This window comes from Bubalus bubalis, chromosome 4 (genome assembly GCF_019923935.1).
Source record: "Bubalus bubalis isolate 160015118507 breed Murrah chromosome 4, NDDB_SH_1, whole genome shotgun sequence".
In the NCBI taxonomy this organism is placed as follows: Eukaryota; Metazoa; Chordata; class Mammalia; order Artiodactyla; family Bovidae; genus Bubalus; species Bubalus bubalis.
Genome location: NC_059160.1, coordinates 160,462,940 through 160,484,759, shown reverse-complemented (window position 1 = coordinate 160,484,759; position 21,820 = coordinate 160,462,940). Strand labels below are relative to the sequence as shown.

The 21,820-nt window shown below is 57.3% G+C and overlaps 2 protein-coding genes across 9 annotated transcripts in view; both read right to left on the bottom strand.

Annotated features, from left to right (window-relative positions):
* LDB3 (LIM domain binding 3) overlaps positions 1–8,886 on the bottom strand; it is a 60,065-nt gene extending 51,179 nt beyond the window's left edge. For all 6 annotated transcript variants that reach the window (XM_006066607.4, XM_025284876.3, XM_006066608.4 and 3 more), the window contains exons 1-2: positions 8,733–8,886; positions 8,521–8,636 (exon numbers count right to left, since the gene is read on the bottom strand). In XM_006066607.4, coding sequence (XP_006066669.1) covers positions 8,521–8,613 — 93 coding nt within the window. In that variant the 5' untranslated portion in view covers positions 8,614–8,636; positions 8,733–8,886. The remainder of the gene's footprint in view (positions 1–8,520; positions 8,637–8,732) is intronic.
* A 2,300-nt stretch (positions 8,887–11,186) lies between these two features.
* On the bottom strand, positions 11,187–21,497 carry OPN4 (opsin 4). 3 transcript variants are annotated; one of them, XM_025284875.3, is made up of 10 exons: positions 21,354–21,497; positions 19,951–20,112; positions 18,809–18,959; positions 18,283–18,486; positions 17,446–17,617; positions 16,842–17,006; positions 15,868–15,975; positions 14,835–15,015; positions 13,558–13,701; positions 11,187–11,658 (listed from the first exon to the last, which is right to left on the bottom strand). In XM_025284875.3, exons 1-10 carry the CDS (start codon positions 21,495–21,497, stop codon positions 11,620–11,622), a joined length of 1,470 nt encoding a protein of 489 aa, XP_025140660.3. In that variant the 3' UTR covers positions 11,187–11,619. The 3 variants fall into 3 exon arrangements, 2 of the variants coding, with proteins under 2 accessions (XP_025140660.3, XP_006066668.4); XM_006066606.4 differs by having other exon boundaries at positions 18,809–18,942; positions 19,967–20,112; XR_328256.4 differs by lacking the exons at positions 13,558–13,701; positions 14,835–15,015; positions 15,868–15,975; ... (4 more) ...; positions 19,951–20,112; positions 21,354–21,497 and adding an exon at positions 12,251–12,399.
* Between the last annotated feature and the right edge of the window lie 323 nt (positions 21,498–21,820).

The window sequence follows — 21,820 nt, the reverse complement described above, 5'->3', positions numbered from 1 at the left end:
GTAACATCACATGAAATGTGAAATTCTGGAGGGCCTGGTGACATCACCTAAAATAGCTTTGTGGCCAGCCCCTAGTAACATTATAGACAGTGTCATGAAGCTTCACTTCTAAAAGTGTCTCATGGGATGTCATGGAGATGCTGACTCTACCCCCTGCTGACATCACATAGCATGACTTTGTCACCTGACCCCCATGACATCTTCAGGAAGCCCCCTGTGACATCACATGGGATGCCAGGCAGGCCTTGCCTCCAGTGACATCATAGGAAAGAGGAGACCCTGGGAGTCACCCCCCCCCAATGAGCTGTGCCTGGAGGGTGTCCCTTGGCTCTTCTTCCCCGACATGCCCACCAGCCAGGCCTCCTGGCTTCTCTGGGCACATTCCAGTCACCTTTCTGGCTATACTCCAAGGACAACGCTGGCTTCTAACATTGGCAGAAGGCATTATCTGGCCAAGGCTTGGGGACCAGCCTAGAAGGAGCCCTAAGAGGACCTGGGGACTATCCCTGGATACCAGGCCTCATGGAACTCTGGCCAGATTCTGGACTTCAGACATGGATGGAAACCTCCTGCTAAGCCCCTATGAGGGGCCCTGCAGTCACCAGCCCTCAGCCCATTCCTAGATGGGCTCTAGGGTAGGCCAGGAACCATGTGTGCTAACACAGGGATTATAGCAATTCTAGGCGAGTTCTTGCTAATTGTCGTTGTCTTGCCATTTCAGACACAAGAGCTGTGGTCACTTCTTAAACACTGGCCACCTTGTGCCCAGAGCGACCTCCCCACCACTCCCAGAATCTGCTGAGATGAGGCAAGGACAATACAAAAGCAAATGTCTTAATTGTCAGGAAGCCACGTTGTCCAGTTTGCCAAGCCCCACCTGTTCTCCAGGCTCCCATAGGGGTGTCTTGAACCACTTGGACCATCTCAAAACACATGTCGCCTTTAGTCCCAAATCAATGGCCATGCAGAGCCTGTACTAGTGACAGGAGTTTGTTGTTTCCTTTGATTTAAATGGTTGAACAAAGGGTAAAAAAAGATAACAAAGAAAAGCAAAACACTTTCTAGACTGAGAGGGGACTCCTAAAGGCAAGCTGAGTTGCCCAGCCAGGCCTGTCCTGCAAGAAAGTTACCTTCCCCTATACCTTCTAGCTTCGCGTTCACACCTCTGCTCTTCCTGGCATTGTATTATAGACACCTTTGAACACAGAGGGGCTTCCCTGGTGGCTCAGACGGTAAAGCATCTGCCTGCAATGTGGGAGACCTGGGTTCGATCCCTGGGTCAGGAAGATCCCCTGGAGAAGGAAATGGCAACCCACTCCAATACTCTTGCCTGGAAAATCTGATGGATGGAGGAGCCTGGTAGGCTACTGGTGTCTCAGAGTCGGACACGACTGAGCAACTTCACTTTCTTCACTTTGAACACGGAAAGGCGGAACTAATTCTACAGTGAAAACTCAAATGCCCGCCGCTGCGGTTCTACTGTAGCATTTCACTCAACCTGCTGGTCATGTGTCCATCCCTCTCACCATCCATCAATCCATGTCATATTTGAAGCACTTCAGAGACAGTAGCAGACGCCAGCATGCTCCTATTCAGGGTAAACTGCAATGCCTCTGCTGTCTTAGTGGACTGCCCAAAGAGCTCCCCCACAGCAGGACACCCCTGTGCTGGGGCTTCCCAACCCAAGGTTCCCCCAGATGCTTCTAGGAATCTACAGAGAAGGGGGCCATCGTCCTGCAACAGGGAGCTCCCAGGCAGGGTAGGCACAGACCCCAGAGGAGAGGGCCTCATGCCTACAGAAGTGATGCCTGCCAGGCAGGACCAGATCTGTGTCCAGGAGATCATGGTTAAGTGTGAACAAGGACACCAGAATGACATCCAAGAGATGCTGGGGCCAGATCAGCTGGAACAAACCACAGCCATCTGGAATGCCCTCCCTTCCAAGATGCCTTGAGGACATCTTTCTCCCTCAAGCCTGGGGTGCTAACACAATACCTTCCCAAAGGGCTCCCACCTTCCCCTTGCCTGGCTCGGCCTGGCTCCCCCTCATCCTCGGGTAATGGACTGAAGGGTAATGGACTGAAGTGATTCCCAGGGAAGAGCCCAGCCTCCCCTGGACCTGGTCAAGAGCCAAACTCCTTGAGGAGAGCCGCCTAGCAGGCTCCAGCCTGCCCCTGGCGCCTCTCTCTCTGCACCTGTGTCTGCTCATCAGGGCTCAGTTGGCCTGACCTTTGGCTGCCCTGAGCAGGGTTCAAGACCCCCTCGGGCTGGTGGGTGGAGGATGCTATAATCCTCTTTTAGGAAGGTGTTCTGCTAGTTCTGCCCAGGTCTCCTTAGAGAAGAAGGCAGTATGGAGACAGGGACCCTGAGGAGGTTGTCCCTCAGCTCTGCCCAGGGAAGCATTCTGCCCAACAGAAGGGCAGGGCCACCCTTGAACCATCACACAGAACCTAAGGCGTGTGGAGAGTACAGTCCAGGCGCGAGGTACCCATGTATCTCTTGTCTGACTCCCTAGCCCCCTCCCTCTACTGTCCTTGTCCCAGAAAAGACCCAAAGCTGCTAAATCCTTGAAGGATATATATATATTTTTAAACATTTTTCTAGCCCCTTTGGAGAATTTGAAAACCTCTTTGTAATGGTTATTTCACCCTCATTTTACTTTTCAAATTCTCCAGTCACCAGCCAGCTCTCAGTGGGGAGCCTAGCCACAGGCAGAGCTCCAGGACGAGGGTTCTGTCTCAGAAGCTTCTAGGATAGGCTTTAGGTGTTTAGAGGCCAAGATTGCCACCTAGCCCACAGGAGTGTTTCCTCCTTGCTGGGCCATAGTTTAGGGCATCCCAGAGTGGGCACAGGGACAGCTGGTGCCAGGGAGCGACTGTGGTGCCCATGACCCCCGGGCGCCCAGGAGAAGCAGCAGAGCAAAGAGCATGGACTTTGGTCTGAGCCAGACCCGAGGTTGCAGCGCCCACCTCCATGCCCTCTGTGTAAAGACAGCAACGATTCTGTTCTCCCGGAATTCTGGGGAGGATTTCATCATTAAATGGGATATTATACAAGGACAGTGCAGAGCTGAGAAAGTTTCAGGGAAGCTCCTAAAGGAGGAGATGCGGGTGCTGCCCCCAGCCCCTTGCCCTGGAGTGTGCAGGAGTTGGAGTCTGGGAGGCTGAAGCCTCTGACTCCACAGGAAACAAGATCTGGAGCTGGCAGAAGGTGGTGTGTGAGGGCCAGCCTGAGCATCAGCTGGAGGAGAGAGAAGTCCTCTCCAGGGCCCCAAGCAAGCAAGATGCCGGCTGAGGCTCTGACCTACCCCTGCGCCTGGCTCCTATTTCCCCAGCTTCCTGGTATCAGAGGGAGCCCCTGGCTCCACAGAGGTTCCTGGCCATCACTCCCAGTGTTAAAAGCCAGATAGGCCGTGCCTTCTTTTCCACCTAGACCTACCAGTATAGGTGTGGCAAGGAATGGGGAGCCAGGGCAGGCAGGGGATGCTGTGGACTGTGCAACTTCCAGCATCCCCTCCTGACACCCCCACTAAGCCTGACGCCCCAGGGGATTTCCATGGAGCCCTAAGTGCATTTTACATTGTGTGATTAAATTACTGTCATGCCGTGCTCTGCTCCCTCTCCATCTGGCTTCCCCTGGGGCCTTGCTCCATCCCTCACTCTCTCACTTCTGTCTTCCCATGGTCCTGCTCTCCAACTCCACCCTGGCTGATAAAAAAAAGAACACCAGAGTCTCATCTATGCTCAAAAAGCCTCTCCTTACACAGAGGATTTTTAGAGAAGTGAACATACTCTTTGTGATACTATAATGCTGGATACATGTCAGAATACATTGGTCCAAAACCATAAGATGTACACACCAAGCTTGAACTCTAATGTAAACTATTTGTTCTCTGTAAAAATGACATGTCAGTGTAGCTTCATTGATTATAATATATGTACACTCTGGTGGGGGATGTTGGTAATGAGAGAGGCTGTGCATGTATGTGGGGGGTGCCGGGCGTGGGATAGAGAAAATCCTCGTATCTTCCTCTCAATGTTGCTATGAACTTAGAGCTGCTCTAAAAAACTTAAGACTTAAAGAAACAGCCTCTCCCTGTTCATGCCTTAGCTGCCTCAGTCAGTCCCTGCCATGTGTCCCTCCGTTTCTTCACTGCTAGGCTTCTCCAAAGAGTGACCAGCAGGCCTCTGCAATCTCCCATCCCCCTCACATCAGCCATCTGACTTTGGCCCCCTCCACTCCACACATACCAGTGACCTCCCTGTGCCAAAGCCAGGGGTCACTGGGCCGTTTTCTAGCTGGCCACACACTTTACTGGCCTTCTGAGTCTCTCCTCTTATCCCACAGCTCTATGTCAAGAATGTTACACAGTGAGTCCCCAAGAGCCCTGCGACATGGTGAAGACCACTTCATGCCACTTAGGATGGTTCCTGGGAAGAGGTGGATTCAGATTTCAAAGGCACAGAGACGCTGTATTTGGAAACAGGAGGGCCCTGGGTGGGGCCCTTGGCAATCATGGCTAGCCCCTGGATGAGATGAAGGTTCAGGGAACTGGGGAGATGTCTCCCAGGCAGGAGGGCTACCCCAGCAAACCTCGCAGACCTCACCGAGGAAGCTCTACTCTTCACACCTGCTCCTTTCCCACGCCCTCAGCCCAAGGAGCCTGGGGGCTGCCAGTGAGGTTGCCCGTGTCCTGTGTCCTAGCCCAGGACCTCAGAAGGCCCACTCCCCAGGACCTAGTCAGCCTCATACCCACTTTCTTCGGGGCCCTCCCGGGGTCAGGAACAGCTCTGAGCCCCAGGGAGAGGAAGCATGCTGGGAGAGGGTCTGGCCTGGCGACCACTAAGCGTGCATTTCCCTGCAGCGGGCCTCTGTCCATTTATCGTCCCCAGTCCCAGTCGTTCCTTTGGGAAGACCCTGCCAGCCCCCAGCAGCCCTGCGGAGGCTCGCCTGACCTTCAGCGCAGCTATAAACAGCCCGGCTGTCAGCACTGCTAGGTGCTGCCCAAGAAACAGCACCACGACCTTAAAATTCCAGGAATCGTCGGCATGGCTGCCCCAGAATAGCCTCAGCCTGTCCTCCTTCCCGTCCCCAGGGACCCTCTGTCCACCCCACCATAGCCAAGAGAGTCTGGCGAATACTGGAGCTCAGCAAGGGGCAGAGGCCACTGGGCTGGCGCCCCAGGTGAGCCTGTGGGTGGGTGGGTGAGGCTGTAAGGAGTGGCGGCCTTGGAGCAGAGAGACAGGACCTCCCTGGGCCCAGGCTCAGCTCCGCCATCCTCACAAGCAGCCCTGAGGAAAAACAGGTGTATTTTCCTAAGCGTATATTAGAAAGCACTATCACACGCGTGCTTTCCCTGATGCATTATGCCCATTTCACAGATGAGAAAACTGAGGCTGAGCAGGTGAACTCACTTTTCTAAGGTGACCCAGCTGTGAGGAGCAGAGCCAAACAAAATCTTAACGTCTCTGCCACACAGTCAAGGACTGCAACACGCACCAAGAGGCAAGTCCCAGAGCGCGGCCCTAGCCGTGGCCTAGCTGTTCAGGTATTGGGGCTGGGTCTTTGGAATGTCTCCCTCTCTGCTCCCACCCCTCCCCCACTTCCTGGAGCACTGGCTGGGCTTGGAGGAGGGTGGGGGTGAGAGGGCAGCTCATGTTGCAGGCCCAGCCGCACCTGTCCAGGATAAATAAAGGCATTTCCCCTCCACCCTCTGAGCCTCTCTCTTGAACCCATTTCTCTGTGGGTCCTCAGGCTGAGACTTTCACTGAAGGGAGGACTTGAGGGGCTGTTATTGCTCCAAGGTTGATTCTGTGGGGCTGGTGGGCAAAATGGGGTGCATACGGGAGTTACTACTCAGGCTGCAGGTGGCCAGCCTTCTTACAGGAGGAGATGCTGCAGACAGAGACGGCCCCACTCAGGGCTTTATTACTAGTCCCTAGCCAGAGGATGAGGTTGCAGCCATGGGAGTTAGGAGTTACCAAGGATACAGGAGTGGGTGAGCAAGTTTGAACCTGTTAGTCTGGCTCTGAAGTGAGATGCCCATTCTAGCCCTGTGTGGGGGCCCACAGGCCTCAGGGTTATGGTGCGTGTGCCCCTGCTGAGAATGAGCTGGCCCTGCCTTTGCCTATATCCCCCCACCGCCATACACCACTAATGCCTTGTTTTTGGCAAAGACTCAGGCCAGGACATCTATTGCCCCTCTATGGGAAGAGGATCAGGGTTGCAGTGGGAATAGGATTCTTCCAGAGAGCTCTGGCCTTGTTCCCTTAGGAAACCTGCAGAAGTTTCTGCTGCAGAAGGACCTTAAGTGCCCCAGCAGGAAAACGGCCCTGTTGGGAAGGTAGGGCTTTGTATTCCAAGGCCTGCACTGAGACCGGGACGCCCAAGCCCAGGGTATCAGCGGCTCACCAGAGGGTTTATCAAAAGGCTCCAAGCCCTGGAAAGATCCCAGCACCCAGCCCTGCATGTTTCATGGCCTTGGTTGATTTGGGGCATGCCCCTGAAGGGAGCTGAGAGGCCCATCCCCCAGTGGCCTGCCTGAGCTGCGGGTTCTATTTTTAAAAGTACCCCCTAATCATTGGCCCTAGTACATCCCAATACATCCCCTGCCTACAGTGAGGACATTCTTCCTGCTGTCTAGCTTAAGGCCTCTGTGCTGCAATTTAAGCCCTGGGCTGGCTGGGGCCAGGTGGTGCATAGACCCCGGGTGAAGTCACTGGCTATCCTGGGTGCCACTGAGCTGGGAGGGCTAACATCCACTCGCACGGATGGGGTCGGGGCCAGCGCTAGGAGGCCCTGGGCATGGTAGCACTGAGAGAGAGCTGGGCTGTCAGGCGTGGGAAGCTGGCAGACCCATGAGAGGGGATGGTCCTGCCTTGGACAGGGAGGAGACCTGCACCCAGGGGGTGGGGAGCTGTGCAGGCTTCTGGGGGAGAAGGGGGCGTGTCCACTGGGGCTCAAATGCCCCTGTGCCACCATATCATCAGAGTGTGTGCGTCTCTGGGTGTTCTTTAGTATGTGGGGCCGTGCCATCTCCTGGGCGGGGGGCCTGGAGACTCAGGTGAGAATAAGCCAGACCTCCAGCAGAAGGATGGAGACAGTGCCTTTTCCCTGCACTAGAGCCAGGCCAGCACCCAGAGAAGTATGGCCTCTTTTGCTCTTGTGAGTCTCCCATAGCACCCCCGAGTGGGGATTTTCCATGGCAGGGCCCCTCCAAGTGTCCACATCAGGTTCCACAGCCAGGATTGTGCCTGCAGTGGGGACATTGGCTCCCTGCCCCTCTGCCAAGCACCTTTCAGGCCTCTCCTGGATACCCGCTTCAGGGCCTCCCTGCTAACCTCCCCACCCCACCCCCAGGCCCAAGGCAAGTTTCCTCTGCCCTGGAGAAGTCTCCCTGTCTCCAGGTGGGCAGTGACCCAGACACCCCTGCCCATCCATCACCCTCCGGTGACACGCTGGGGCCTCAGCCTGCCCCCTGGTGCCCACACCAGCACTGGGCTCGGCCTTGGCCATACCCCACCAGGCAGGGCTTATCTTTGCCCGGCACATTTCACAGTTCACTGAGCATAGCTCTGCTTCAGCCCGGCTCTGTTGGACTTCCTTTCACTTGACAAGTATTGTCTGAGCACCTAGGTACTGCTCTGGGTACCAGGGACACAGCAGTGGTTAAAACAAAGTTCTGTCTTACAGACAGCTTTGTCTCAAGCAGATCTAGCTTCTTGCTTCTCTGGACTTCAGTGTCTCCAGCTGGGCAATGAGATTTCTCAATCTCCAAAGAGCTCCGACTTCCCCATCAGGCAGTGCTGTCCCCTGGTCACAGGCACTGCAGGACACACAGTCCGTTTCCCCAGATGAGCACGGGGACCCAGACGGGAGACAAGTAGGCAGAGCAGCTGTAAGTGAATGGCTAGATGCTTCAGTAGGTGAGGAAGGCCCAGCTCCATGAAGCCAACCAGTGGGAGTTCCCCCAGCAGGCCCAGGGAGGCAGGGGAAGACGGCTGTTATCTCAGGTCTGGGATGCAGTGGGTGTGGGAGCCCCGTTATCAGCCCAGCCCAGCTCTGCCTGCAGGACAGCCAAGGTCAGCAGTCTGTCACCTGTCCTGTCCACGCTAGGCGCGCTCTCTCCCCAAAGCAGCGGCCTACTTCCAGGCAGATGCACCAGGCTTGGGTGTACCCCAGCACACCTGGAGAAGGGCTTAGGAAGGCCCTGTACTTTCTGTTTACCTGCCTGCTTGCAAACTTAGCATTTCCTGCTCTACTGAAAACATCAGCCACTTGCCTATGTGTCATTCTCTTAATAGGCTAGCAAACCCAGGTGGGTAACAGGTGTGGCAGACACCAGAGGCCTGGGGCAGGCAGGATCAGATTAGGTCCAGTCCCAGCCCCCAGACCAGGAAGGTCTGCTCTGCTCTCCAAGAGCCTCAGGGAGGACAGGCAGATGGACGGATGGACGCACACACCCTCCTTCTAGCATGCCCCGCCCCCACGGGCGGTAGGCTGCGGGCCATGCACACTCACCCGGGAGATGGTGAGCGGCATGTTGAAGTCCTTACCGCCCTGCAGGCGGAAGCCCCAGGGCCCAGGCCCCGTCAGGGTCACGCTGTAAGACATGCTGGTGCTGACGCCGGCGGCCTCTGCGGACAAAGGGAGGAGAGTGGAGTGAGAGGACCCTCGTGCCCCCTGCCTCCCCAGTCCAGACCTCAGCCCCAGCCCCCGACCCCCGGCCTTGCCTGCTCTGTGCCTTGCTGCCCAGCCGGGCTGTGTGGAGCTCCTGAGAGGCTCCTAAGAATAGCTGGGAACGAATGCCATCGACACTGATATCTGCCCTCCGCTGCGCCCATAAATGGACTGTAACCCTATACTGTGCCCGCCCGCCCTCAGCCTCCCAGCGGGTCCACCGTGACTCACGCGGCTAATATAGCCCCTGGGGAGGGTTGTCCAGCTCCCAGTACCCCCCAGGGGGCAGGAGAGGGGCCTGGGCGGGTTAGTGATAATGCTCTGCCTCCCTGCTCTCCTCTCCTTGCTCCCTCTGCCCTCTGGAGAGCCCGGTCTGCCCAGCCACACTCTCTGCCTGCTGTACCCACTCTCTTGCCCAGAAGACCATGGCTAAGCTCCCTTGGCCCAGGGCTTTGTGACTTGGCTGTTTGTAGCCCTGTGATCCCTGGAGAAGACCCTGAAGTTGCCCGCTTATCCTCTTATCCCCAACAGAACTGACAACTTCAGGGCCCAGAGCTGTCCAGCCCATCAAAACAGCAGTAGTAAATAGCAGCAGCTCTGGCACAGCCAAGCTCAGCTCTGGGCCCTCCACACCATTGTCCCCTCAGACCCCGAGAGGCTGCCACTTGTCCTGCAGGAACCAAGGCTCAGAGAGAGGTTAACGGACTTCCCCAAGGTCACACAGGTAGACCCAGGCCATACTGAAGCCTGAGCTCATTCCTATGGGGATTTGTGCCAGATAACAGGTTCTGCCCAGTAGTGGCAGTACCTCTTGATGCTCAAGCCTGGAACTGGGGAGGCCCTGCCTTTTGAAAGGTACCCTTCGCACGGGGTCTGGAAGCAGGTCTGGGACAGGCCCCGCACCCTCCAGGCCCTCTGGGGGCCTAACAGTTATTCTTGGCTCTCCTGTCTCATTTGTGCCCTGGAAAACTTGACAGCAGCATGGAAAGCTCCAGCTGCCAGTGTTGCACGCCAGGCCCCTGTGCCCTTTGAGCCGGAATGGCAGGGGCCAGGGAGGAGGGGAGGAGAGGCCATTTGCTCAGCTGCTGGGATAAGGGGCCAGAGGGGCAGGAAGGGGAAAATATGTGTGATGTGGCCAGCCCGTAACCCAGAGACCGTGTGCTCTAGGTGGGGCCCTAGACCTCTCGGGACTCCTGCCAGTGTGGTCTTTGAGCCAAGATACCTCTAGAAGCCCTTCCTCAGAAGAGACCTCAGGCTCGACATAGTCTGGAGGTAGATCAAGGCCCCCGCTAGTTCCCTGCTCTGGAAACCAAAGCTCAGGGAAGGCAACTGGGCTGGCTGTTCTCTGCCCTCCTGGAGAGCCCTAGCCTGAGCTGGGCCCTGAGGACTCAGAGGAGGGCTGGGTGCGGGTAATTTCCCAGATGCCCGCACCCAGCCTCACACTCTGGGCCTAGCACATACGACATGAATGGCAAGAAGGAGTCCCCACTGCACAGGGGCATTTGGTAACTTGCCCAAGGTCACAGAAATATCAAGTGGAAGAAGCCAGTGAGGGACCTGTGCTCTCTCCCCCACTTCACCACCTCGTCTGCTCCGTGTCATGCTGCCCAGCTGTCCTCCCTGCCCAGGCCTGGCCCAGGAGTCCAGCAGCTCATGGCCAGCACTCCCATCCCCTGCCCCTCCCCCAGGTCCCATCCCATCCATCCCTGATTCCAGCTTCATCTCCTTCCCGAGTAGGGGGAGGTGCATCTGTCCGGTCAGGCTAGAGAGGATCCAGCAGCAGGGCATGACCAGTGTGGGGAAAGGAAGGGGCCGAACCCGCACAGGGAGAGGGAGCCCCGACCTAGGCTGTACCTGGAGTTGCAGGCTCTTTCTCTGGACTCAGGCACCCGCCATGCCGCCTCTGGGGAAAGGGAGGCGTAAGGAAAAGGATGCTCTTAAAGGGGAAGGCCAGCCTCCCTCCATCTGCCTCCCCTGGGAGGTCTGAAGCCAGCCAGAGAGCAGCTGGTACTCACAAGCTGGGCGTGAGCTGCTTTCCAATAACAGCAGCTCACTGGGGAGTAGGGATGGGGGCAAGCCTGGTCTTTCCCCTCCTCCACGCTCCTCCCTGCAGTTTGGGATGGGGTTTTAGGCGTGAAAATCACAAGGTGGAGGACAGAAGGAGAGTAGGAAGAGAGAGGCTGCTGCGGGCTTCAGAGGCCAGGCCCCTGGGCCTCTCTCTCCCATGGCGGCACCAGTAGGTAGAGACTGTGCTTGTCAGAGACCTTCTCTGCTTTTTATTTTTCTACAGCCCTCCAGGCGCACACAGCCCTGGGATGAACTTGGACTCCTGATTGAAAACAAGCTGTAGGCGCAGTGTGTGTACGCGTGCGCTTGGTGTGCATGCAAATGCGTCCACACAGGAGCGTGTGCTGGAAAATGAACGTGTGCACAAGAGGGTGGGCCATGGTGGAAACAGCGCTCTGGGGGGAGAGCCAGAGGTGAGGAACAGTTTCCGGCGAGTGAAGGTCTGTGTGCGGCTGTGACTGCCGGCCGCGGGAGACACAGTGCTGTCCTTTCTGTGCCAGTGAAATGCCCAGCCCAAGTGCAGAGGCAGCTCATAAATAGCTGCGGTGTCTGACCGAGCGATCCCTATTATCATCGCCTGGACAATCGCAGCACACAGCATCCGAGGACAGGCGGACGACTCCCCGCAGCGGGAGGGCCTGGGCGCCACTCTTCCGTCTGAGCCTGAGGTGCAGGCTGTTGGACTGAGAAGTGGGTGCAGCCCACATTGCAGAGCAGGAGTTTCGTGGTACGGGGCCATGAATCTAGACGAGCATGGGTGACAGGGCTGCTTCCAAAGCCTGCAAGCCCACGGGTAACGCTGGGTCTGTGTGTGTGAGGGAGACGTGAAGGAGCTGGACGTGTCCCAGATGGCAGGCAGGAATGATGGTCACCCTACATCCTGGCGTCCAGGTTGGGGAGCAGCCCCTTGGCCTGAAAGCAAGCAGCAGACATCAGTTTAGCCCAAAGAGTGTCCCACTGGAAGTACTGGCTCAGGGACCCTCTGTGTTTAGGGGCACCTCGTGATGAAGGGAGGTTGCGTGGGGGCGGGGAGGGGCAGGTTTTGTCCCGGCTGGGGGTTGGGCCTTCTCCAGGCCATGTGGCTGGAAAATGGAGCTGGTAATGGCCGAGGTTGCCTCCAGGCGGTCCCCCAGGCTGGCCTGTCCTAGGGTCTGGACTCCTGGGGTCCAGACTGAGCTCTCCTCACCTCCACCAACCAATTCTCCACTTTCCCAGGCTTGGGTGTCTCCTCTCTCCCTGTCGTCTTAAATACCTCATTTCTTGCCTATCTACTGACTTCCTCCCATCTTCTCTCTGCTGGATCATTCCACGCAACCTATCCTTCTGCAGCTACTAAGGAGAGGCCCAATCTACTCTGCCAAGCTGACCAAGCCCACCTCAGTGCCCCAATAAGTCCTCCAAGGGCTTCCTGTCCTCCAAGGTCCTGACTGGAGACCCTTCATGCCAGCACCTGGTTGGGCCTCCCCATGGTTCCTACCACCTCCTGCCCCTTCTCTATCCTCACCTCCAGCTCCTAGAGTCCCTTGGTGGCTCCTAGGGTCACAGAGAGACATTCTGTGTCTGTCTGTTCAGGACACCCTGTGCCCCACTGCGTTTGTACCGGCTGTTTCCTCAGCCCGGGCCGCCCGGTCCCTGCTCCTCGGCCCCATCCCGCCTGGCAATCCCCGTTTACCTTCCGTTTCCCAGGATCCCTCGGGGCCTTGCCTCTGCTTTCAGCACCCTGTGTGCTGATACCTCGATGGCAGTGCTTATCACGCGTGTTAGGTGACTGCTGATGCGCTGTCCCCCTCTGCCCCGTGCCCCACCCCAGGCCAGTTTTCCCTCCAGGAGAGGTGCAGGGCCTTTCATCCTTGCCCGGCCAGCCTGGGGGATGCTGCCGGCCTTTGCCCCAGCCTCTGGGGTCATGCACAATGCCCAGCCTCAGGGCTGGGGAGAGAGTCCTCTCTGGGGCTGGAGCCACTGGGGAGTGGTGTTCCCTGGCATGGCAACGATGGAAGAGACAGAAGCCCCCCACTTGTAGGGAGCTTCCCAGGGCTTCCCCTCTCTGGGACAGGCAGGGGAGCAGCCTTGAGGAAGGAAGGCAGGAAAGCGCCTCTGGTCTTAGTCTTGCTGCCCTAGAGCCCAGGAACTGGGGGTGTTGTGTGGGTGTGAGTGGAGGGGCAGGGTGGGAGCTGTCAGCTGAGGGGGAAAAGCAGCCGCGGGGCCTGTGCGCACGGCATTTCCAGCGTTCCAGAACCCGGCCTTCTCTAATCGCCATCGACATTCCGTTCCATAGGCACTTGGGCTGACAGCTGGCCTTCTTTTAATAGCCACAAGTATTCTGGGCAACATCCTAATCTCAGGGCATTCATAGCGAGCACATACACAGCTTGCAGCCCCGCCCCCCCAGGTACATCCCGTTTCCAGTCGCAGAGAGGTACATGCCACTCACACTTGGTCACATTCTCAGATTAGAGCAGACACATTAGGGCAGCACTCAAACCCATGCCCTGTGGTTTCAGAAGGACAGAAAGCATGTGCCGGACACATGGTCACACATTCACATACATGCGATATACATTCATCGTAATATAGCCACCAAGGTCATGCAAACACACACGCTCTCAGGTGCAGTCATGCTCAGGCTTGCTCAGAACACCTTGGAGTCAGAGATTCCCCCCAAGACCCCCAGGTGGGCAAGGGAAAGCTGGGAGGTGCAGGGAGGGGGTGATTCCCAGAGGTCACTGGGCCTGCCCCCTTTCCTAACAACTCCCCGGGCTACTTTCTCCTGTCCCACCTTTCTACAGGTTGGCAGGTGTCAGACCCAGTTACCTTCCCGGGAGCCTCTGAGTCCCGTCCCTGGGGCCTGGGAAGGGCCTTGGCTGCCACGTCGTCCAGGCGCTGACTGCAGGGGGACCATCCGCTCACCTGCTGGCCAGCCCCCCAGGCAGCTGTTGCTTCTGTGTCCGTCCAGCCCTGGGGAAGGGGAGAGTCGCTGTGAGGTGAGGGGGGCATTTGCAGCATTGCTTCTGCCCCCTTCCTGGCCAGGCCTTTCTCCATTCTCCCTACAATAGTTCATTGGGGTGGAGACCATGACACTGTTTGCAGGGCTGCTGGTCACGAAACCCTTGCAAATTGTGAGTGTGTGTGCTAGGATGTGTGTGTGTGTGTACAAGCTTTTGTGATTTCTTAACACATGGGATGAGTACGTCTTCATGAGGTTCTAGGCCTCTCTTAACGGATAAGATTCACTCCTTGGTGTGCACTACAGTAGTTCAGGGACTCTGACAGCTCCTCCCTCAGGCTCTTCAACTGAGACCCCCCGGGATGGGGGCAGTGGGAGGAGGTCAGCGGAAGCTCTTGGTGAGGCAGGCCCAATGATGGAGGAGCTGGGACAGGAGCCCACGGCACAGGGAACTCTCTCGGGGACCTCAGAGGGCATCACAGTTCCAGGCCCCGAGTAGGTGCTGGCAGACTGGTAGCTCCTATGGCTGACCACAACGTGGTGGGTCATTCACGGGCACCCCATCTAGTATGTAGAGATGATGGCTTTCCCTTTTGGAGAGGACACAGAGCCTCAGAGAGGGTGAGTGGCCTGCATAAGCTCACACAGTGAGACTTGAACACAGGTACCTGGCTCCAGGGCCAGTGCTCCTTCTGCTGTATCCTCTGAGCTCCTCAAGTCTCCCTCCTCCAGGAGGAGCGGCCTTAACAATGAGGATGATGGGCTTGAGCTCGCACCTACCTGTCTCTCTAGAAGCCCATCTAGGGAAGAAATGCTCATCTTTTCCATCTGAGACTCTAAGGCCCTGGGATAGTGCTGGTAGGGAAAAGAGTTGGCCTGGAGTGGGAAGACCCATGTTCAGTCCCGGCCCTGCTGCTGAGTGACCTGGGGCCAACATGTTGCCTCCCTGAATCTAGTGCCCCTGCCTGGCAGGGAGGATTGTATGAGGGAAGGCCATGTGGAGGTGGTGAGGGGCTCTTCCTGCCAGTGTCCCAAGTTCCTGAGGGTTCCTGAGTCTCAGAGGCAGGCCTGCCTGGAGGTCTGAGGCTGGACTAACTGAGGAAAGATGGTGAGATGCCAGCTATTGAGGGCCCAGCCTCCTTACCACCTCACTCTCAGAGCCCAGGGATGCCTGGCGCCTCCGTCCAGAGATCCAGCTGAGGTCCGAGGCCTGGCTGCTCAGTGTGGAGCGATGGGTGGAGCGGTAGCTGGTGTACAGGCCAGTGCGCTGGCCCGACACGCCCAGCAGCACCCCCAGGCAGGGCAGGTGCTGGGCGATGGCCAATCTGGAAGGACAGCACATCAGGTTAGGGGGGTGGACAGACGGATTCAAGGAGATGGGGTGGGTGGACAGGCTGACACTGGGAAAATGGAAGTGGGCCAGGAGTCACTGGGGAGCCCGGGACATTCAGACATTTGGGTTATGAAGATGGACAGACAGACACTGGGTCCATGGACGTGGAGGCAGAGTCTTAGGGTGGCAGGTTCAGCCAGATGCTTGGTTTGGGCCCTCAAGTGGCTGGCCCAAGCCACAATTCTGCAAATGGGGACCAAGAACACTCCTGAGCTGCCTCTGAGTTTATAGACTAAGGCCTGCCGCTGGCCTCTGCAGGGCCACTGAGTTACTGACACCACCAGGCAAAAGGAAGCACTGAAGGCCCCCTCGTGGAAGAGGCCAGCCCTGCGGGGCTTCTATCAGCAGAGTGCTCCGGGTCAGAACCAGTCCCAGGCTGCTACCACGGCCCTGGAAGCAGAACAGAGCTCTCCCTGCTGCGACCTCTCCAGGCTGTCACTGTCTGGGGGCCTCTCTTTGCGGCAGGCAGCACTGCTGATCAGCCATCCTGGTTGCCTCTTGGCCTCAGTTCTGAAAATCCAGTTAGTATTGGACCCTGCCCAGGGAGCTCTGATGTCCCCACAAGCTGAGCCCCCTAGGAAGCTGAGGCAGCAGAGGGGGTCACATTAGCTCCAGATCCCACCCGGGGTCACGAGCTGTTCTCAGTTGCTAGAGTTCCCACCCAATGCAGATACAAAGGACAGGAAAGATGGCTAGCCTCCGCCCCCATTTATAGGCCCAGGCCCTCCATGCCCATGAGGGTGGGCCTGGGGATCTGGGCCTGGGTCCTGGTGGAGGGTCCCACCTGTACTTGGGGTGGGTGATGGCGTAAATGATGGGGTTGTAGATGGCAGAGGCCTTGGCAATGACAGCTGGCACCGAGTTCATGTAGGGCGTCAGGATATGTGCGTACCTAGGACAGAGAAGCTGAGGTCCCCCTGCCAGCTGACCCTCCCTGGAGACTCCACAACCTACCCACCCGCTCAGGCACCTTCTTCTTCTTAGGCCAACCAAGCCTTGCCAGGGCACAGCCCAGCCTGGTCCAAAGCGGCATAACTAAGTCATTCCCAGGGGATGCACTGTGATGCCAAGGAGAATTCTGATCTGAGGTGAATGGGAACCCAGGGAGCGGTTGAGGGAGTGGTGCTGAGAAGATGTGCCAGAGGTGGGGGGTCTCACCAGGTCCCACAGTTCCTTGGAGACTGTGCTGCTGCCAGTAACCCCACCCCTCACCCTCAATGACTCTGGCCCTCTGACCAGCCCTCCCCACATCCCATCAAACCCTGATGCCTGCTGTTCCCCTGGCCCTTTGGGAGTTTTGCATAGGAGGGCCCGACAGGGGACCCAAAAAGGTCTCATACCCAAACACCTGAAAGGACTCATGGTTCTACGGTCTCACGTGCTCATGAAGTCTGGCCAGTGTCCATGCTATGCAGGTGTCAACGTCTCCAGACACTAGCCACAAGAAACCAGAAGCTCTGGGAGGGCTGCATGCTCCCCAGGGGTCTGGAAGGACCTGACAGCCATTGTAGGCCCTCAGGCCAAACCCACTGTGGCCCAGAACTCCTGAGCATGTCTCCTAGCACCTCCAGGAATGAGGCAGTCCCAGCTCGGGTGGGGCATCTCACAGCAGCAGGGAGAATAAGGCTACGAGACTGGACCTAAGGTATGAGGATGGCTGGCTTGGGCTTGGACTGGGGAGAGAGAGGCTGCCCCAGAGTCCCTTCACCCTTCTCCCACCCTTCCAGCCCCCAGCCCAGCCCCTTAGCCACTGCTCACCCAGCAAAGCCCATCAGGGCGACAGTGGAGTAGGGGGCCCAGGAGAGCACAAAGAGAAGGATGACCAGCAGCTCGATCTTGGCCATTTTCCACTCATTCTGTAGCCGCTGCCGCTGCCGGGGACACTCACTACCACCCTCGCAGGTCCCGAAGGTCTGGAGAGCTCTAGGAAGCATGCAGAGTCTGGGTCTGGCCCCACTCAGCTTGCAGTGAGTGCCAGGGCCATGGCTACTATCGGGGAGCCTTCTTGGACCTGGCCATCCTTTCCATGCAGCAGCCCTGACACCCGGAAAGTCCCCCATGATATCCAGGCTAAGCTGCCTGCCTGTGCTTCTGCCTGTGGTGTTTTCTCTTTCCCCCAGACCCCTTGGCCAAGTCTGAAGCCCTCTCTTCAGAAGACCCTATCTCCTGAGACTTTTCGAAGCACCGAGTTTGCACCAGTCTGTAGGGAACCCACCCCATAAGCACATGTGCTGAGCTGGTCTTTGCCCATCTGAGTCTGGGAGTGCCCTGGGGGGCTGGATACAGACTGAGCCACAGGCAGCCCTGGTGAAGGGGCACAGTCCTTCTCCCATCAAACCCCTCCTTTGCACCCAGCTCTTACTGGCCCGTCTCTCGGATGGCCTTGAAGATGAAGATGTAGCAGTAAATGATGATGAGCAAGGGGAGGAAGAACACAAAACAGAAGAGCAGCATGGTGTAGGCGCGGACCGATGGCGTGAAGCTCACATAGTCCCAGGAGCAAGAGGTCAGCAGGCCTTCGGGCACATAGGCACCTGGGAACCAGGGGCAGGGCGCTCAGCCTCCAGGACAGTGCTGGCCCAGGCTCCTCATCCAGCAGGGGCTTTGGATGTGGGGGCTGAGCTTCTCAAACACTGGCCCCGGCCCCGGCCCCGGCCCCAGCCCTGCACCGCAGAGCAAAGAAACTGTGCACATAGAGGGGAGTTTTCCAAGCTGGTGCTACTAGAAGACAGCTGGTGAAGCCCACTGCTGTCCAATCTTACCAGTTTGGAAGATAGACCTCACCACAGCCCCAGGGTCTTACTCCCTCAGACTTAAGCCAGCTTCCTGGTCCTGCCTTGGAAGGCTAGGTGCCTGCTGCTAACCCTTCTACCTGCTGAGGCCTCACATCCCAACCCTTGCTTGTCTGATGTATTGCAAGCTCAGCATCAGATGTACCTGTCACTTCCTGCCATCAGGAACCACGTGGTCTTCCCTTCTGTATTTGGGGAAGGGAGTCCAGGTTAAGCCTCTGATCACTGATGGTACAGCCTCAGTTCCCCCTGCTGCTAGTCATGCCCCCTGAATGTCCATTTACCTGAGGCTTCAGCAGTCCCCTGGCCCCTCCTGCAAGCTTGGGGACCCAAGTCCACCTACCTGTCCCTTGAACATGCCCCTCCCAAATTATCTTCCCGTCCCCTGATTCCCTGAGCTCACTTACTCCAGCCAAAGAAGGGCGGCAGACTCCAAGCTAGGGCATAGAGCCAGACGCCCAGCAGGACAAGCGCTGCCCGCCTCTTGGACACCATCCCGACAGTGGCCAGTGGGCGTGTGATCACCAGGTAGCGGTCCAGGGCGATGGCCGTCAGGGTAATCATGGAGGTGATGCCAAAGAGAGCCCCACAGAAGGCATAGAATTCACAGCCTGTGGGCATAACTCCCTGACCTCAGTGCTTGGCGGGGAGCCGATCAGATACCCGAGGGCAAGGCGGGTGTGCGGATGGTGTGTACTTAGCTCCAGCAGTGGCCTCTCAAGGAAAACAGGCCTGTGTTCCTCTCACCCTGCCTGCCTGCATCTGACAGAGGCTCATGGAAGCCTCTTGCCAACTCGTGAGTCTGAGGGGGTGCTACCCACCCATGGCCCAGGAAGAGCATATCACGGTCTCACGCGGGCCACCCTCCACTGTGGACATCCCCTGCCCCAACCCTCCTCCTCCCCCCAGCAGAAGGGAATTCCAAGGGTCTACCTGCTTCTCCAAAGAGCCACTGCTTATAGAGGCTGCTGGCGAAGAAGACGGGGGCCTGAGTGAAGGACATGAGGAAATCGCTGACCGCGAGGTTGATAATGAACATGTTGGCAGGCGTCCTGAGGCCTCTGCTCCTGGGAGGGGTCAGATGCTGTCAGGAGGAGCTTCTTCTGGGGAGCGTCCCTCAAACACGTGTGCACATGCATGCATACCCATGCACACACGTGTGCTTGCACAGGGGCATGAGCTGCTGGGCCACAGACCATCCCACTGCCCAGCAAGTACCAGCCAAACAGCTCTGGAGCCTGGCATCATGGGCAGTGAAGTGAGACCCCGCAAGGCAGCACCTCATGCCTCTCTCCTCCTCTCCCAGCATCTTTGCAGTCCTCACCCTGAGAGCTGGCAAAGGGGAGAGGAGCTGACGATGGTGTCCACAGGTCAGGTACTTCCACGAACCCTGTCTCTTACAATCATCCATCTGTGTGTCTATCCCCCTCCTTCACTTTCCAGTAAGCACACTGAAGCTCCCACCCGTGAAGCAGCTTGTGATCGCAAGACTCAGTAAGTGGCACAGTCAGGATTCACTCATTTGCTGGGTACCACACACACAAAAACTTACTTAATCGTCACATTGACTCATGAAGTAAGTGACAGCTCCATTTTGCAGATAAGAAAAGTTGACTCAAAGGAGATTAGTATCTGCTTAAAGTCATTTCAGCTAAGGGTGATTCACGCCTCCACATGCCCATCTCAGCCATTCAGCTGGTGAGTGGGGCAGCTAGAGAAGGAAGCCAAGGGTGGTGGGAAGGCTGGCTGCTGAAGGGCTGGAAGACTCAGGATCCCTATACCAGGGCTGCTCTTTGAGTCAAGGGAAAATGCCCACCGGGGCAGGTGATGGTGGAGGTGAACCGAGGGCAGAGCGAACAGGCAGAGATGTGTGTGTGTCCTACACAGGGTGTAGGGGGTGCACCTGGGGCCCAATCGGATATGCCACTCAAGTTGCTCTGGACTACTTTTGGGCTCCTTTCCTGGCTTTGAAGGCTAGGCTCAACAGTGCCCTGGCAGAGTTGGCACCAGAATTTCAGTCCTGTGTTCTGCCCCATCTCTTCCTGGCTGGCTGCCCTCAGTGCCCAGGCTCCCACCCTGCCAACCGGGCACCTGCAGAAGGTATAGATGACCGTCAGATTTCCCAGCATCCCCGTGAGTCCCACCAGCAGGATCACTGTGCCCAGGGTGTAGTGGGCGTGGTCTGGAACATCAACAGTGGGGAAGGGGACCCAGGCAGCAGCCTGAGCCCTGACTGCCTGTGGAGAGACAGAGAAATAAGGGCATCCCATGACCTCATCACTTCCAAATAGTCCTGAGAAGAAGAGTTAGGGTTCCCAGTGGGGCAGAAGGCTTAGAGTGGCAAAACCATTTGCTCACACAGCTTGCAGGCAGCTGAGCTGGAATGGAAACATGGGTCTCCCTAAATTTGAGCGCAAGCTCCTATGGCCCAGAGGCAAAAGTCTTCTAGAAGTATGCTAAGATTACCTGTTGGAGGCTGGCAGGACAGACAGACACATGTTTAGCAAGCAGGGACATGGCTGGAGTGGCTCCATGTTTCCTAGAGAAGGCAGAGTCCTCTCCTAGGTGGGTTCCTCCCCTCTGTAGGGGCCCCATCTCAAACGCCTGAGACAGTTAGCAAATGTATTCCAGTCCCCTCGTACGTGTGGAGGTGCAGTCAAATTAATGAATGAATTAAATAATAATGTTTTTTAAAACAGAGAATTTATGGGGAATTCTCTGGCCGTCCAGTGGTTAAGGAATTCGTGCTTCCACTGCAGGGGGCACAGGTTCAATTTTTGGTCAAGGAACTAGAATCTTGCATGCTGTGTGGTTAAAAATAAATTTTAAAAAATAAAAAGAAAATTCAGCCCTCCCAAGTCACTGCAGGGAGGTCATGATCCTACGAGGCCAGAACAAAGGCCTTACAGACCTCCCATCACAGCTGCTTTCCAGGGACAGGAGTGGCTTCATCTCTGTCCTGCCCTGGCTCCTATAGCTACTGGAGCCTTCCCTTCCTGTCCAGAACCTAGGCCAGCATCCCACAGCCCTGAGGGAAGGCTCATCACTCCCCAGCTAACGGTGGGATGTTGAGGGATGGCCCTGGGCCTGGCTAGGATGATGGAGGCAGGAGAAGGCACCAACACCTCACTGTGGCCTGGGACAAATCCTGAGGCCCAGAGTAAGCCTTCCTCTTTGGAAGGCTCTGGGGGCATCCTACCACCTCCAGAAAGAAATGGATGGGCCATTCCAGCCCTTTGTCCCATAAGGCTGGCCTTTCTGTTCCTCAGATGCTCTCCATGGCGAAGTAAAACTTGCCACACTCTCCTCTATTGGTCTTTTTGCGTAGGACGGGTTCGGAGAGGTTCGGTAACATGCCCACCATCCCAGAGCAGAGCTCAGGCCTTTCTATCTCCCTGTCAAATCCCCTGTTGTCCCCAGGAAGGGCACCAGGGGAGGGGAGGGAGGCTTTGCATGCACACACTCGCCCCAGGCTTACCGTGGGGCTGATGGACGGAGGGTGGCCCAGGCTGGAGGCGCTGCTCCGGGTGCTGTCCCACCTGCTGGAGGAGGCTGGGGTGGCCAGGCAGCTGGATTCCTGCACCGGGCCCAGCGGGGCTCTTGGCCCTGAAGGAGGGTTCATCCTGAGGTGGGCTGGTCCTTTCTCAAGCCCACAGAGAAATCAAGGGCTCCAGGAGCTCAGGACACTAGCTGTGCCCGGCCTTCCAGCTTTCCCCCATCCTCAGCACCCCTTCCTGGTCTGCCGGCTGTCTGCTCCTGTGTCCAGCGTGGACCCAGCCCGGAGCTGCCCTTGGGGGTGCTGGCTGCGCTGTGTCCAGTGAAGCACAAAGGAGGGAGTGCCACAGTTATGGCGACTGAGAGTCACAGGCTCCGTCCCCACCTTTAAGTAGCAGAGCTGGGCGTGCACATGCCCAGCCACTCGGCGCCTCGGCTCCCTCAGACACA